This window comes from Pelobates fuscus, chromosome 7, assembly GCF_036172605.1.
Source record: "Pelobates fuscus isolate aPelFus1 chromosome 7, aPelFus1.pri, whole genome shotgun sequence".
NCBI classification, from domain to species: Eukaryota; Metazoa; Chordata; class Amphibia; order Anura; family Pelobatidae; genus Pelobates; species Pelobates fuscus.
This window is the reverse complement of record NC_086323.1, coordinates 162,621,366-162,637,186: the sequence shown is the minus strand read 5'-3', so window position 1 is coordinate 162,637,186 and position 15,821 is coordinate 162,621,366. Positions and strand designations below refer to the sequence as shown.

Here is a 15,821-nt window from a genome sequence, read left to right as displayed (position 1 = left end):
ACAAATACACAGCCACCCACACTAACACATATACAGATGCACAGACACACACTGACACACATGGAGATATATAAACACACACTAATACAAATACAGATGCACACACTGACACACATGCAGATACACAGACACACACAATGACAAACATGCAGATGCACAGACACACAGATACTCACAATGACCTTCATACAGATACAAACACTGACACACATAGGATACACAGATGCACACAGATATACAGTGGCACAGGCTGACACATAGATACACACACAGACTCACAGATAGATACAGAGACACACAGATTATACACACAGATACACATACAGACACATAGATACATACACACAGATAACACACACACAAAGATCACATTGCATATTTTTTTTTTATTCTTTATTTTTTCATCTTGACAGAGTGTTTGAATGTGAACAAATCCTGACTAATCACAATGATATTATTATTTAGTGCCAACAAATTCCATAGCGCTGTACAATAGGATATATTTGTATTATGTCGTCTTTATATTTACTTTGTTTCCTATCTTGTGAAATATATGTAAATGTTCAATAAAATACAGAAAAAAAAAGAAAATACTGATATTTCCATGGTTTGTTAATATTTTTAATAGGAAAAAGTGAATACTTTGCTTTCTCAAACTTTTTGGTTTGAAATAAATCACTGCAGCAGCCTATTTGCAGACCACAAGTACTTCCATCCATGTATTTATTCATTTACACAACAAACGGCTTATGCAATAAATGTAAATAAAAATGAAAATAATAATAATAATTTGGCTCCTTTTTAAAACATACAGTTACATACATAGTTACATAGCTGAAAAGAGACTTGCGTCTATCAAGTTCAGCCTTCCTCACATTTGTTTTTTGCTTGCTGTTGATCCAAAAGAAGGCAAAAAAACCCAGTTGGAAGCACAATTTTGCAACAAGCTAGGAAAAAAAATCCTTCTTGACCCCAGAATGGCAGTCAGATTTATTCTTGGATCAAGCAGTTATTACCCTACATTGAAAGATTATATCCTTGAATATTCTGTTTTTGCAAGTATGCATCTAGTAGCTGCTTCTACATCTGTATGGACTCTGATAAAACCACTTCTTCAGGCAGAGAATTCCACATCCTTATTGTTCTTACAGTAAAAAAACCTTTCCTTTGCCTTAGACGAAATATTCTTTCTTCCAGTCTAAACGCATGGCCTCGCGTCCTATGTAAAGTCTGGTTTGTGAATAGATTTCCACACAATGGTTTGTATTGGCCCTGAATATATTTGTATAATAAACTAAATAGGTTTAAATTTGTTAACCTTTCTTCATAGCTGATATGTTCCATTCCTTTGATTAATTTTGTAGCCAGCCTCTGCACTTTTTCTAGTGCCATAATATCCTTCTTTAGAACAGGTGCCCAAAATTGCACAGCATATTCAATATGTGGTCTTACCAGTGATTTATAAAGAGGCAAAATTATATTCTCGTCCCGAGAATGAATGCCCTTTTTCATGCATGACAATACCTTACTGGCCTTGGCCACTGCTGATTGACATTGCACATTGTTGCATAGTTTGTTGTCTATAACAATTCCCAAGTCCATTTTGTGTGTTTTCATCCCTAATTCGCTTCCATTAAGGGTATACGTTGCTTGTGTATTCTTTACGCCGAAGTGCATAACTTTGCATTTTTCAACATTAAATTTCATCTGCCATTTGAGTGCCCAGTCCCCCAGTCTATCTAAATCCCTCTGCAGAAAAGTAATATCTTGCTCACATTGTATTATTTTACAGAGTTTTGTGTCATCTGCAAACACTGAAACATGACTTTCAATGCTGTCTTCAAGATCATTTATAAACATGTTAAACAGTTTACAGAGGAAAATAAATTAAAATGTAACTGTTGTTTTCTTCAGCAGACACTACAATGAAAACAATTCTGATTTCGATGTTTCCAAGTATTTATTCGAAGCACCCCCATTCATACAATAATATTTTATGTGACTGTGAGATAGTACTACTGAGAGGAACTCTGTGAGGTCAATGACTGAGACCCCCCCCAGCCCTTTGATTCACATTCCTCCTCCCCTCCCATCCCCAGGAGGTCTGTAGTTTTCTTTTGACAGTTTAGAATGGGCGGGAAACAGAGTGGGAACGGCTCGACAGCCGATTGGACGGCGTCGACGTCACTACCCGCGAAGGTCCCGCCCACCCCCGGCCCCTCCCCTTGGTGTGATGACGCAGGAGGCCGGTTGGTCGCACGGATTGTGCATGGCGGCGCGGGAGGAAGGGGAGTGCGGCCGCTCTGTCCTCGGTTAAACCGTTGGTTTGGTGATCCAGGCAAGAGATCGTGTATGATTCCGCCATCGCAGCTCGCCCCCCTGCGCTGTGTCACCCTCCGCCCGCCTCACTGACTGTCACTGTAAGGGTGATCACCTCACCCGTCACCGGGGATCCTGTCAACAACCGCCGGGCCCGGACACTCGCCCGCTGGGGTCAATCTCGGGCCAGCTCGGGCACTGTGAGCCCCCTGCCCGGCCGTGCTGAGGATGCCTGCTGGCCACCAAGCTATTGCCTGCAGAGCAAGGGCCCAAATCTGCTCCTCTTGTCTGTGACCATCACCCACCTGTCAGATTCAGCCCCTGCACCCCCCACCCCCCCCAATACAGCCCCCCCCTCCACCCTTTACACCCCTACCCTGTGAATGCTGGACATTGTACATAGCCTGGTGATGGGGATTGAAAACCAGGGAGCCATCTGTATGTGACCGGCCTGAGCCCCCCCTCGCCCACCTGTGCTCAGAGTGGAAGGAAATCCTTGTGAAGGAAGTAGTGACTGCTCACCCCCCTGTATGTGTGTGCTCTGGGCACAGACATTGCTATTCTCAGTCTGGCAGGTTTTACCTGCTTCAATCCTGATGATGGAGTGAGAGTCAGGCCCTCTGGAGGAGTGCTGAAGGTCTTTATTGCTAGTGGTGGTCTTTTACATGGGACCAGTATGGGGTATTGGCTGGGGTACTGGAAGGATAGCTTACAGACTGACCCAAAAGCCTTTTAGCCCAGGTGTGTTATGAATTGGTAATACATTTGCAGTGGAAATTGCTGAGGACTGGTTCGTACAGCAGAGGGTGGCCTGGACCAATTGAGGCTCTTAACTTCGTTCCTGATTGGAGTGACCCTCCGCCCAAGCTGTCCCAGATGCCTTCAGCCTTGGCGATCTTCACCTGCCGCCAGAATTCTCACCCTTTTCAGGAGCGACATGTCTACCTGGATGAGCCAGTCAAGATAGGCCGCTCAGTGGCCCGCTGCCGCCCAGCGCAGAACAATGCCACCTTTGACTGCAAGGTGTTATCCAGGAACCATGCACTTGTATGGTTCGACCATAAGACTGGCAAGGTAATAATGAGCTGGTCAATAACGAATACATACAATGAGTATAATGCTGCACCTATTTTTGCACCCCATCCCCCTTATACCCAGAAAACAAAGGGGGCTACTCAGTTTGTGAAGGTGTCAGCATTGGTTTGGATCACATTGGTAAGGGGAGATGGTGCTTCCTTTAAATGGAAATGTATGTGCTTGAGTGATGGTGTGACTTTACACTACCAGCTGTCTAAAGCTTCCACAAGGCAAGACAGTACTCCAGCCTACATTTACTATGACCCTTTAACATTGTTATGAAACCACCAAGGCTTTTAGTGATACTGTTGGAGTTAATTGTTGAAAGGGAGTTGTGTGTCATCACTGTATGGAATTAACATATTAACTTCTGTGTTATTCTATGATCTCTTGCCAAAGATCGTTCAGTTAGCCCTGGATGTTTGTTTCGGTGTAAAAATTCAATGTGCAGGAGCTATTCTATGTTATGATTCTAAGTCTTGTGAGTACATTCTTCATGGCAGCAATGGCTGCATATTGGTCAGGAATCAATTATTCTCTAGTATTAGAATTCTAATATGGGTAGATGACATGCAGAATGTTCGCTGAGTTTCTAAAGTTATTTTTATTAAGATCATGTATTGCGAAATCTTCGTTTGTGTGTATTGGTTGGCTTTTGTTGATTAATTGGGTGAAATAATATATACTTATTGTGACCACAAATGGAACCAGGGATCTGGTAAATTGGGGAAGGCCGGCAAGGCATCTGTGTTGACTGGCACCTTATAGTGTAGTACACAAATCGCATTTGCAGATCTTTCTAGTATGATGTATTTTTTTTCTTGTTTCTGTAATTTACAAAAGGAGGTGCAGTAATCAGTTTTGTATTTTTTTTTTCTTTCTTTTATTTGCAGTGTAATATATTATATAGTGCCAAATTCCGTAGCGCTGTACAATAGGTGGACTAACACACATAATTGTAACCAGATAAGTGGACAAGCAGGAACAGAGGTGTTGATGGCCCTGATATTGCATTATATGATTACACTTGATTTGCACCTTTCCATTTCGCTCTTAATCTGGACTCCCATTGCTTTGAAGGGATTTGTAGTCATACCCACAGCCTTTCCTTAGTCTCACTGTGAAATTTCTGAATGTCTCGCAGGTATTTTAATGGGAGCTGTGACGTTAAATAGGACACTGAATTACTTTTTTTACAGTTTAAAGGAAATTTTAGTAGTATGATGTAAAACTATCCAATCTTATGGATTTCATACCATTCTATTATTTTTCTATTACTACTGTGGCTTGAGTGCAGTATCCTGTTGGTTATTGCATTTGTGCAGACTTGATACAGCAGGCATTTGCAAAAAACAAACACATTTTGGTTTGTAAACAATGATTTCCTATGAATTTGCTATATAATATCACTACATGACTTAGTAGGTATGGTTGGCAATAGTTTTATTTTGAAATGTGTCTAATTTTTATGATTTTTGATCAAGTAAAGTAAGTAAACAAGATTTGGTGTCGGGACCACTATTGGGATACTGCAATTTCTGATCGCTTCAAGGTAAATCTAGTATTTCTCTATTTGTTTTGTGTGATGCAAAGTAAATATATTGCTTTTACTTTGCCACTGACAAGGAAGACTGTGATATGAATAGGTTGCTATGTATTTGTTTAATTATTTTTTTAATCGGTATTATACGTCTTTCTCTTTTGATTTAAAAAAAAAAAAAAAAGTTGAGTAACTGTGACCGCATGGCCTGTTAGAAGTGCAAAAAATGACTTGTAAATGCACACATCACCTACTCTTGTTTGCTAGAATTTACTTTTCTCACACTACAAAATAAACGAACCAAAAAAAATCAGGCCAAACACAATAGCATTATGCAACTTACAACTAGGAGATAATCGCAGGTGAGCTGAAAACGTGACTTGTAGCAGAGGATCCTTACTTGTGGCTGCTTCCTTTGTGGGAATAAAGAAGGGTGGATTCTACATCTCGTGGAATCCTTACCAAAGTACTTGTGAAAAAGCAGAGCTCTTTCAGAAAGTTTTGTTCCACTCTATCAAGGGCCCTCCACCTGAAAGTAAAAGCTTGTACTTGCTACAATCTGGTGACATACCTTAGCAAGTCCTTTTAGAACACAGTGACCCTAGAGAGGTTGCAATAGAATGTTAAGGAGTTGGAAAGTGAACGTCTCACAGCTTTAAAAATGATTGCATCTACCGAACCTGTTACTGGAGTGCGCTGAAGATTCAGAATCACTTGGAAGTGTAGCAGAAGACTTGTGGAAAAAGCATAGAGATGGGTGTTTTTTTTTCTTCTTTCTTTCTATTGACAAACTTTATTTAAAAAGTTTGCGAAATTTACAAAACAAGAAGGAAGCAGGCATAGTACAATTTGCCTCGAGGCAAGACCAGACTAGCATTACATAGGAAATCTGCAGGTGTGCAACAATAAGTCAACATATTGGAAACTAACAGTGGGACTTCTTGCAAAACAAAGTAATAATGTAAAAGGTGAAGCATACCTATAAACAAGTTAGAAACAAGTTGCACCGCATAAAGGACTGGAGAAATGAATTACACAGAGGGTAGAGAAGATCAAATTGGGGGGAAGTGGAAGTAGAAGCAAGAGAGGATAGGGATAGATAGGTGGCTGGGCCACGTTGGGTGGTGAGTAAATGTTTACTGTAGGTCAGTAGATCTGCTGATCTAATAACCATGGGAATCCATCTGATACTATTATTTTTCAATTATTATTATTTTTTTAAATCATCTTTCAAGGCTGCTATTTGTGCTTGCATAGCAGATTGTCTTAAGGCATGGTAATCACTGACTTTAATTTGTATTTTTTAATGCTTTACAGTATGTCGTATACTTTACACTTTTGGCTTGTAAAATAGTTTGTAGGGCTCCTCAGGTGAAAGCTTAATGGTTGAGTCTAACAAACTGTTTTTGGGTAGAAGATCTATGTGCAAGTTTTGTGGGCCATGTTTGGCTCAGGCCTGCCTGGGTCAAGATCAGTGTAATTCATAGTAACGTGTGCATACAAGTGTATATTTTTTCCCCTTTCTTTCCCCCACTCCATTGAATACTTGTACAGGAAAGGATAAAATCCTCCATGGATCTGTGTTTTGAATTGCTGACAATTCAGTTGAGACTGGTCTTGTCAGTTTTAGAGCTTGCTTGGCCTCTTGTATGTAGTGGATATTTAAAAGTAACAAACCGTGAGCTATTTTTTAATTAGTGTGGACTGTGTTTTGTCAAAGCCAACTTCTCTTAATTACAAAAAGCAAACCTTCCACCTTTCTAAAGTGGATTGTGGCACGTGACACCTGAAGGAGTTCCTTTATATTTGCCTCTTGTTGGATATCCTATATAAAGAGCTAGTAAGGTGTAGTGGTTTCAAAAATGGTGCATTTGGCAGATTGATTTCCAGTTCAATGGCACCAGTCGTAAAGCTTTGCCTTTAAATGCATTTTTATTTCTAAGTCTTTTAACGTTTCTCAAACTCTTGGTATCCAAAGTGGAGAACTCAGTGCTGTGGCTTTGAGAGCATAGCTTAAATTCTCAAGTTCCACCCTACTAGTCGGGTTTTAAAAGGTATTCACCACTGCATGCTTAGAGAAGTTACTGCACTCTCGCCAGGGCTAAATGTTTACTGAGCAATTGCTAGTGGTAAGTGGAGATTTAAAACTCTGTTTACAGGATTACATATGTATCACCCCCCCTCAGGAAGAAACAAGCAAAATGTTTGGCTGTAATCTATTTTCTTAGGTTAACATCATTTATTAAGTTGGGTGTGGTAGGAAGCATTTTATCTTCTGTTCCCTCATTCCAAGCTGATTTAGAGTAAAGCTTATATTGTTCTTTATTTCCTTCAAAGGTTCCTGATAACCAGATCAAGTTCAGTGAAGATAGGAAGTTTATGTTTTGCCGCCTCTCTCAATTTCCAAAATATTCATTAATTCCTATTTTCATTTATTTTTATTGTTGTAATGTATTTTTTGGGGGGGTATTCTGCTTTTCCTTTTTTTTTTGTATTTTTTTTTTTTTTTTTTTTTTTTTACAAATTCACACTTGCTTGTTACACATCACATGTCTGTCTATCTTTAAAATTTCAAGTCCTCTACTACTAGGCAGGACTTAAAAGCTGTTTGCCACTGGAAGTCTGGTGGAGTACATTTCTTTTGTCAAAGACTAAATTTCTACTCGCCAGGTCGAAATTTTCACTTGCCGTGGCTAATGGAAACTTCGATAGAACAAAATTAGTATATATTATGTGTGTAATACAAGGCTTTAATTATTTACAATGTATATTGTCATAATATACCGTATTGCATACCGTTATTTAAATTTTATTTTTAATCTTTTTATATATCTGACCCTAACACATTCTGCAGTGCTTTACAATTTGAGAAAGGGTTGATGAAGTCACTGCTCAAATCAGCTTGCAGTCTATGGTAGTAAATGTGAACATTTTAAAATATATATTTGTATTATGATCCATAATCCAACCTTTGTGCTGGAAGCCTTAGTAAAGAAGTCCTTCCTTTTTTTTTTTTTATAAACCTTATTGAAGTTGCTAAAATATTTGATTTTGATTTAAAAAAAATAAAAAATAAAATACAGCAAGCACCATAACAACTTATGGTGCCAGGTGTGCCTTGGTGCCATCCTAGGATAAGTAAGTCAAACTATTTGTAATAACTATTTCCTGGGTGCATTTGCCATATCTTGCTTTAATTGCAGGAGAAGCTGGATATCTTTCTGAGCTAAGCAGAGCCAGATACAGGGGAAGCTCTGTCTATAAGCGTGGTCTTGTTTAGCTTCTCCTGCTATGGGCTTTGTTGTTGTGCTTCAAATGTTCTTGCACTGGGTGTATGCTCAAGTTGGTCCCTTGCTTTTAATTTATCGATTAAACCCATGCAATTGATGCTTGGAAGCTGAATGCTGCTCATGTATGTAGTGAAACCCCCTAACATGCTAAAATAGGATTGCCTATTGAGGTATGATTTGCTATTATATTGCTAACTTCTGTATGTAATTCATTATGTAAGGAAACAGAGGCTGTTTCCTCATAAAGTAAATGAGTAACAGATTGGTGCTCTGAGATGCAATCACATGAAGGCCTAGTTTATGATCTATTACTATCCTAACCAGATAGCTCAAGAATCAGAAAACTTGCCACAATGTTCTGACTACTGAATGTCCCTTTGCTACAACCTCCGCTTTTCTGTGCACTTGATGACCTCTTGCCAGATGTTAGTTTGTCTTGACGGCTTGTGAGCCAAATGAGGCCCCCTAAGTTTTGTGTGTCATTCATATTGCCTGAAAAATTTGCATAGTTTGTATAGTATTACATCAGTAAATGGAAACTTAAAAAGAGGAGATATGTAAACAAAATATTATGAACCCGGGAAGTGACAATCTGGTTGTGAGGTTTGAAAAAGGTAAAGCATGTATTTCTAACATTGGGATGTTCCTTGCCAATCCCTGTCTAAGATTTATGAATATTGAAGTCAGTCGACCCAGAACTTAATTATAGAGGAGCATTTGAGGGCCTTCTGTGAATGCGCTGTAATCACTAGTAAACTTCTCTTCACACAGATGTATTCTAACTGTCCATCTCTTTGGGGGGGCATTCTATGTTTTCATGTTAAGCAGCTGGACGCTGAATGTCAGTCCTGCCAATATCGCAGGACATCAATGGGAAAGCATCTCTCTGTCTGTCAGGGTAAAAGCCACTAGAGGTGCTCTTATAGAGAAGTGTAAACACTGCCTTTTCACTAAAAAAAAAAGGGTTGTTTACAGTGCAGAGACAGGCTTTCCCCCCCCCACTGCATCCACTACTTTAAGCCTGATGCTTAGTGTTCCAAAACAAATTAGTATTTTGGAGCAGTAAAACATGACTGATATCGGTGAAAAACGCAAAAATCAAATATGAACACTAACTTTGGCCAGGACTTGTGACTAAGAGGCTGCTAAAAAAAACTTGTCATATACCCTGGGTTGTCTAATTTTGCAAATGGTATTCCATGATGGGTGTCATTTTCATTCCTTGGCTGCCATATGGTCTCAAAGGCAACATAAGCTCAGCGTACCAAACTGGCAAATTTCAATGTGTAAAAACTGAAAGCTCGTTATTTGAACTTGTAACTTTCCAAAAATAATGAAACCTGTACTTAAGGGGGGGGGAGAGGGGCATCATTGTACACATGGGAAATCACAGCATACAAATGTTTTATTACAGTAAAAGCTAACTGTATTATGACATTCACACTTGCAGTGCAGAAGTTGGAAAATAAATATTTCTTTCATTTCTCACAATTTTTTCCCATTTTATTCATAATAAATTGTGTTCCATATATTAATATTTGATTTGAAATGAAAGCCCTATGTCTCATGATCAAAATATTATATAAGTGTGGGTGCACTTATTATGAAAGAGATGAGTTATGATCGCACTGATATAGCTAAAATTCTAGGTTTTTCTTTGGTCAGAACCTACTTTCAGGACGGCAATGTTTTACATAACACGGTTTTTAAATGAGGGGGCATTGCACCCAAACCACTTTATTGAGATGAACAGGTCTGGGTGCCCATAGTCTCCCTTTTTCAATGTAAAAATCCAGCACATTACCTTGAAACAGAGTATCTTCATCTTGGTGCCTTGTTAATCATAGTTATATTACAGGGCTCAACACGTCACATTCCAGTCTACTAGCCTTGTCTAAAAGTTACGTGCGCATATAATCATTCAACAGCAACATACCTCAGGGAATGGACAGGACATCAATACACTCCACCACCCTTCCCAAACAACTTGCACAGCTTCTAATAGAACCTTACTTGTTGGGGGTTGCAAGGTGCATTGCATTGCTACTTACAGACCTATTTTTAGTGTTAACTCTTTGTCTGTAACACAATAGGACATACTGTGAGGATTTTAGTGTATACGTGCTGGATTTCTGCCCTTCTTTGTCACCGAACATCATACGCGGAGGTGGGGAAAAAGAATGGGGAAGGTTTGTCTGAATAGTGGTGCAAAGTTCTTTTGCAGTGGAAACAAACAGAAGCAGCAGGAACATTTGAACTGGTGATTTTACTCCACTTTTACAACTTTTTACATTACAACACTTTTAAAACTCTTCTCTAACCATGCATTGTATGCCTTGACTGTGCCAGGAGTAGACTGGATTGGGCCATTTGCTAAATCATTAGATTTGAAATGACATGGACCATCAGTAGGGACTATTTGCCTTAAAGGTTTCCTACGCCTGACCATCTCTGACCAGAGGAGGAGCAAAGTGTACTTTATTTTCGTGGTCAGAGAAATGCCTTTCCACGCCCTGCAATTAGGCTCAGAGTGCTCTGATTGGTTGGTTTAAGCCATCCAATCAGAGTGCTCTGACAGCCAAGTCTCTACATTTACCTGTCACAGCACTCTGGTTGGATTTCAAAGATCTTTCCCACGCTGTGTAAAATAAATAGCACCTTGGTTGGTTGAATTCCAAGTCAACCAATCAGTGTTGTGAGTCAAATTGCAGGGCGTGGGAAGGCTTATTTTAGCCTTTCCCCGCCCTGCGGAGCTCAGTCTGCGCTGTGCTATCGCCAGGTGAAGATGGATTCATTTTTTTGCGTCAGGTTTTTTCTTTTTCGCTATGGGGTTGTGGCCGGGGGGGAGGACAATAGGTCCCCCTCCCTCTCCCCCCACGCTTATTGTTATTGATGGCCCCCACCCACCGCTTACAAGTAGGGAGCTGCGAGCCGAAAGCTCCCTCCTTGTAATAAACTGAACGAACGAACAAACAAACACTGATATTCAGTGTTTTTGTTAGTCTGACATTTCTATTCATTCCTTCGTCTTTCTGCCGAATGAATAGATTAAATTCCTGTTTGCATACCCAAGTGTTTAACTGGGCATGTGCGGGAATTTCACAGTGCTATCTAGGTGGGCAGATGACGTGTCCCACAGGGACTTAATCAACCCACACAAAAATGGTGGCGCCCAGGTCCTAGTCAGGACAGAAAATAAGGATAAAAAATAGGTAATATGGGGGGGCTTAGGGGCATTTGGGGGTGACTAGGGGGTCAATTATATGTAGTGGAGTCGGGAGGGGGGTTAAAAAAAAGGCCATGACCTTAACGCTTTAAGTGATGACCATGATAGTAAGCACTCCAGAAATTCAGTTTCTTTAGAAAAGAAGTTCTTGTGATAAAGCGATGAGAAGTGTGAAAGCATTGCGTGTATCAATCAAGCGTAAGGCCAAGGAATTAGTCTTGTCTTGGAAATGCATGGAAAGTCGTGTACGAAATATAAATTGACCTCTAGATTTTGGGGGATTTTTTTTTTTTTTTACTAAAAATTTCAATTTATATGCCTGTATATGTGGTAAATTTTTTTTAATGTGGTAAATATAATTGTACAGTACTTCATGTTACATAAAGCAGTTGTTATATTTTTCTGGTTATTTAGCAATAACTTTGGATAGAATAAAGATATTTCAACACATCTGTTGCATTGCATTCTGCATTAAATTATCTTTCTAATAATCCATTTTATGGTAGTATTCTAAAAAGACTGTTATGAGCCGTCAAACCTCAGAAATACAAATAATTTGAAAAGGTTTTTGCAATGTTGGCCACTAGTGTATAATAATGTAATATAAGGAGTCGGAGATACCATAAATTGAGGAATTAAAGGTTTCGTCTACTGACTCTATAGCCTTGCATGTTTGTATTCCTAATTCTTTAGTGATCCTATTAAAAAAAAAAAAAAACTTGCATTTAATTTCTATTCTAAATACTGCATTTTCCACAAACTTTATCTTGAAAAGTAATTTCTTTATTTTGCTGATTTTGTGTTTTTTTTTTTTTTTTTTTTTAATGGCTTGCTGTATCCACATAATAACAAGTGTGCTTTAATAGTTCCTTTAAAAGGTACTTGTCACTTACCAGGATTTTTAATAAAATGTATTTGTTAAATGTCTAAAAAATGTGTGACATTATAGCCACTAGAACCACTGCACCTTAATACAGTGGTTCTGGTGTCTATAGCCTTTCCCTGCATTCTTAGCTAGTGACAGTTGCTCAGACAGCCACTAAAGGTATCAGTGCACCTGCGTTCAACATCTTCACGCTCTGCATGCACGCTTCCCAAAGAAATGCATTGATTCAATGCATCTCTGTGAGAGGATGCTGAATGGCGCATGTGTAATAGCCTTACTGTGCTTTACTATGGGAAAGCATTGGATTGGTGGAGATTGTGAGATTGACTAACTCTGCCATCAAAAAGGTAACTAAACTCATATTATTTGTTCACTTTAAGGGGGCTGGGAACCTAATAGGTAGTCTAAGACTGTAGTGCTAATACATGTTTGTATCATATAACTGTGAAAATGTACACCTCTTTATCCTGTTGTTGGGGGGCCTCCACTTTAGCTCTCTGTCAAACATAGCTACAAGCTCGGTCTGTTGTAACTGACAGCATGAGAAAGTATACAGAGAACATGAGAAATGAAATAATGCAATGATTGCCCTTGCTTTGCCTTGTCTGAACTGGATTGTTATTTTTTTTTTTTTGTAAATAGTTTTTATTCGTTTATCGTATAATCTTATAGGCATCGACTGATTATCGGTCTGGCCGATATTCAGTAGTTTCGGCAATATCGGTATCAGCCAGTAGAGATACCAATATTGCCAATAATACATACCAGGACCGCCGGGCCCATGACAAGCCCGGCGGTCCTGGAGGGCCCGCAGGTAGCTCTTACTTACTGCGTACTGCGATTTACACAGGGGAGATGCTTGGAAGGTAAGTGCTACCTGTGGGCCCCCTCTGCACAGTCCATGCCACCGGACCACCAGGGAATGTACAAAGAAAATTCATGAAAGGATATGGTACAAAAACATGGCGAACACAGTGTGGTACATGCTTGTCTTTGTGAAAAGGTTAGATTTTTTTTTCAGCAAATCGCTTGGTGGTGCTGTTAGAACACAGTTTGATTTTGGAGGGCTCTGCTGTCTATCCAAAAGAGACGGTTAGTAAGATATATGTAAGAATTGTAACGTAGCAGATCACTTCCACAAGAAATGAGGAAGCTCTGCATTGATGACCACTGTAATGTAGTAAATGCAGATATTTCAAACACCTGATTATTAAACATGTGAACTATTGCATCAATATGTGGTCTAATTAGCAGTTTCATTGTGTAGTGCAGTGGTTGGCAATCTTTGGGACTCCAGATGTAATGTATTAAATAACCCCTGGCCAAGTAAGAAGTGTTTTTTTTTTTTTGTGTGTGTATATTATCGTTTCATTGAGTGTGGCATCACGTTTTAACTTGCAAGAAAGATGTAGTCTGCGGTCTGCGGTGTGGCGTCCAATTCCAGCCTCCATGTCAGAATTGCGGCCTCAGGCACGGTAGTCCGCCTTCTAGTCACCGGTATTTCCCGCTTGGTTGGTTCCTGTGTGTGCTCTCGTTCCCGCCTCTGTCTCCCGCCCTCCGTGCTTCAACAATAGGCCAGGGTAAAGGAGTGTCATTCCCTAGCTTGACTGGACCAGCGACCCGAGGTTCGTATCCAAGTCTAAGTCTGGGTCAGAGCCGAGGTGTCACCTTCCCCGTTCTTCCCCCTGTCGGCTATATTTCAGCATGCTTTGAAAATCTGTGCGATAGACTTCTACTTGCCAATGTGTCCAGTTGTCTAAATAAGTTTGTGAGTGTCCCTGTGCTGTGAATGTCAAGTCTTCAAGTCCACGTAGCTCCTCCATTGTCTCAAACCAGGTTGTAAGTGGAGGGGGGGGGGGGGTGTCTTTCTTCTAGTATAGGGGTAAGATATGTTTCGCTGCGTTCAGTATCCGTATGGTCAGGGATTTCTTATATTTGGCTGTCGGTGTCGTAGTGTTATGTAAGAGGTATATGCGATAGGTTTAAAGGGTTGTCGGAGAACTTTTGTAGCACCCTGCTGATTGTTCTCCAGCACCTGTCGCTCACCTCTGGGATCATTTTGTGCAAGATTTGCGGTGTTTTATACCACAGGGTCAAAACTTTTTATGCCGTCTCCAGGGTTTTACTTGTCAGTGCGCAGTGGTGTGTAAGGTCACATATTTTTATTCACTGTTGTTCTGTGTTTTCACTTTACTGGTCTAATTTCTTTACTCTGTATAAAAAATGACTTCAATTTCCCCCAAATTTCAGCTCCTTGTAAATAATTTACATGCTTGTTAAAAGACCACTATAGTGCCAGGAAAACAAACTCCTTTTTCCTGGCACTATATAGTCCTTAGGATCCCCCCTCCCGCTGGGCTGAAGGGGGTTAAAACACCTTCAACCACTTACCTTAATCCAGTGCTGGGCTTCCTCAGCGCTGGTGACCTCTCCTCCCCCTCTCACGTCCGCTCCCGAGTGGTGCCGAATGCGCGGCCAGAGCCGCACGCGCGCATTCAAACTCCCCCATAGGAAAGCATTACTCAATGCTTTCTGCGTGCTTAATGCAATTTTCGCATTGAGCGTCGCGGAAGCACCTCTAGCAGCTGTCAGAAAGACAGCCACTAGAGGCTGGATTAACCCTGAAATGTCAGCATATCAGTTTCTCAGCTGCAGGGTTAAAACCTGGGGGACCTGGCACCCAGACCACTTCATTGAGCTGAAGTGGTCTGGGTGACTATAGTGGTCCTTTAACATATTTTTCTGGAAAAGCAATATAGGTTTTTCCCTACTTTAACTGTTGTGAGATTCATTGCATTTGTGAGAATTGATCAGATTTTGAGATTGTTTCGATTTTTTTTCTGGGCACGCTTCCAGCATGATCGTGTGAGGCGGCACTGTTTTGTAAAATGGCATGTATCTGTAAAGACACATGGTAGTCATGCATCCTTTTGGTCTGCAGTGTGCTTTTGTGGAAAAGCAAATCCTGTCTGTAAACACCATGCTAATATATTCATTTATACAGCGTGTGTGTGTATATAATTACACACATCAAGCCTATTCATAGTAATGAGTCTTTTTTATTATTGTTCTTCTACAGTTGTAGAGAGATGCCATGGATTTCCAATTTAACTACTCATTTTATAGGGCTCACAACCTAACCTTTGAGAAAAAATAAACTTCTCCTAAGTCGTTATCTTTTATCCACTAGCTTTGTCATCATCCTGAGTATGCCTCAAATAATTAATGTTTCCTGTAGCAAGTTTGCCTTACTAGATGCAATGGAAATCTTGCTTTGGATACTGGGAAGGGTCTAAGTTGGGATCCCATACTCTTTGTACTGATAAGCTTGATTCAGGCCAGTTGTCCATGGTTTACAGATCCCAGAATTCTTTGAACGGAATTGCTGATTTTTCAGAAGCATGGTCTAAGGTGTCTTGCACAATTTGTTAATGTTAAATCAGTACTTTAAACAAAGTAAACTCTACAGCCCGCTGTGGTGAT

General features: G+C 40.0%; 1 protein-coding gene across 4 annotated transcripts in view; it reads left to right on the top strand.

Moving 5' to 3' along the window:
* The first annotated feature begins 2,671 nt into the window (after positions 1-2,671).
* Positions 2,672-15,821, top strand: part of SLMAP (sarcolemma associated protein) — a 148,200-nt gene continuing 135,050 nt past the window's right edge. For 2 of the 4 annotated variants that reach the window (XM_063426872.1, XM_063426873.1), the window contains exon 1: positions 2,672-3,393. In XM_063426872.1, the coding sequence (XP_063282942.1) occupies positions 3,196-3,393 (198 nt within the window). In that variant the 5' untranslated portion in view covers positions 2,672-3,195. The remainder of the gene's footprint in view (positions 3,394-15,821) is intronic. The other 2 variants (XM_063426874.1, XM_063426876.1) reach the window with 1 other exon arrangement.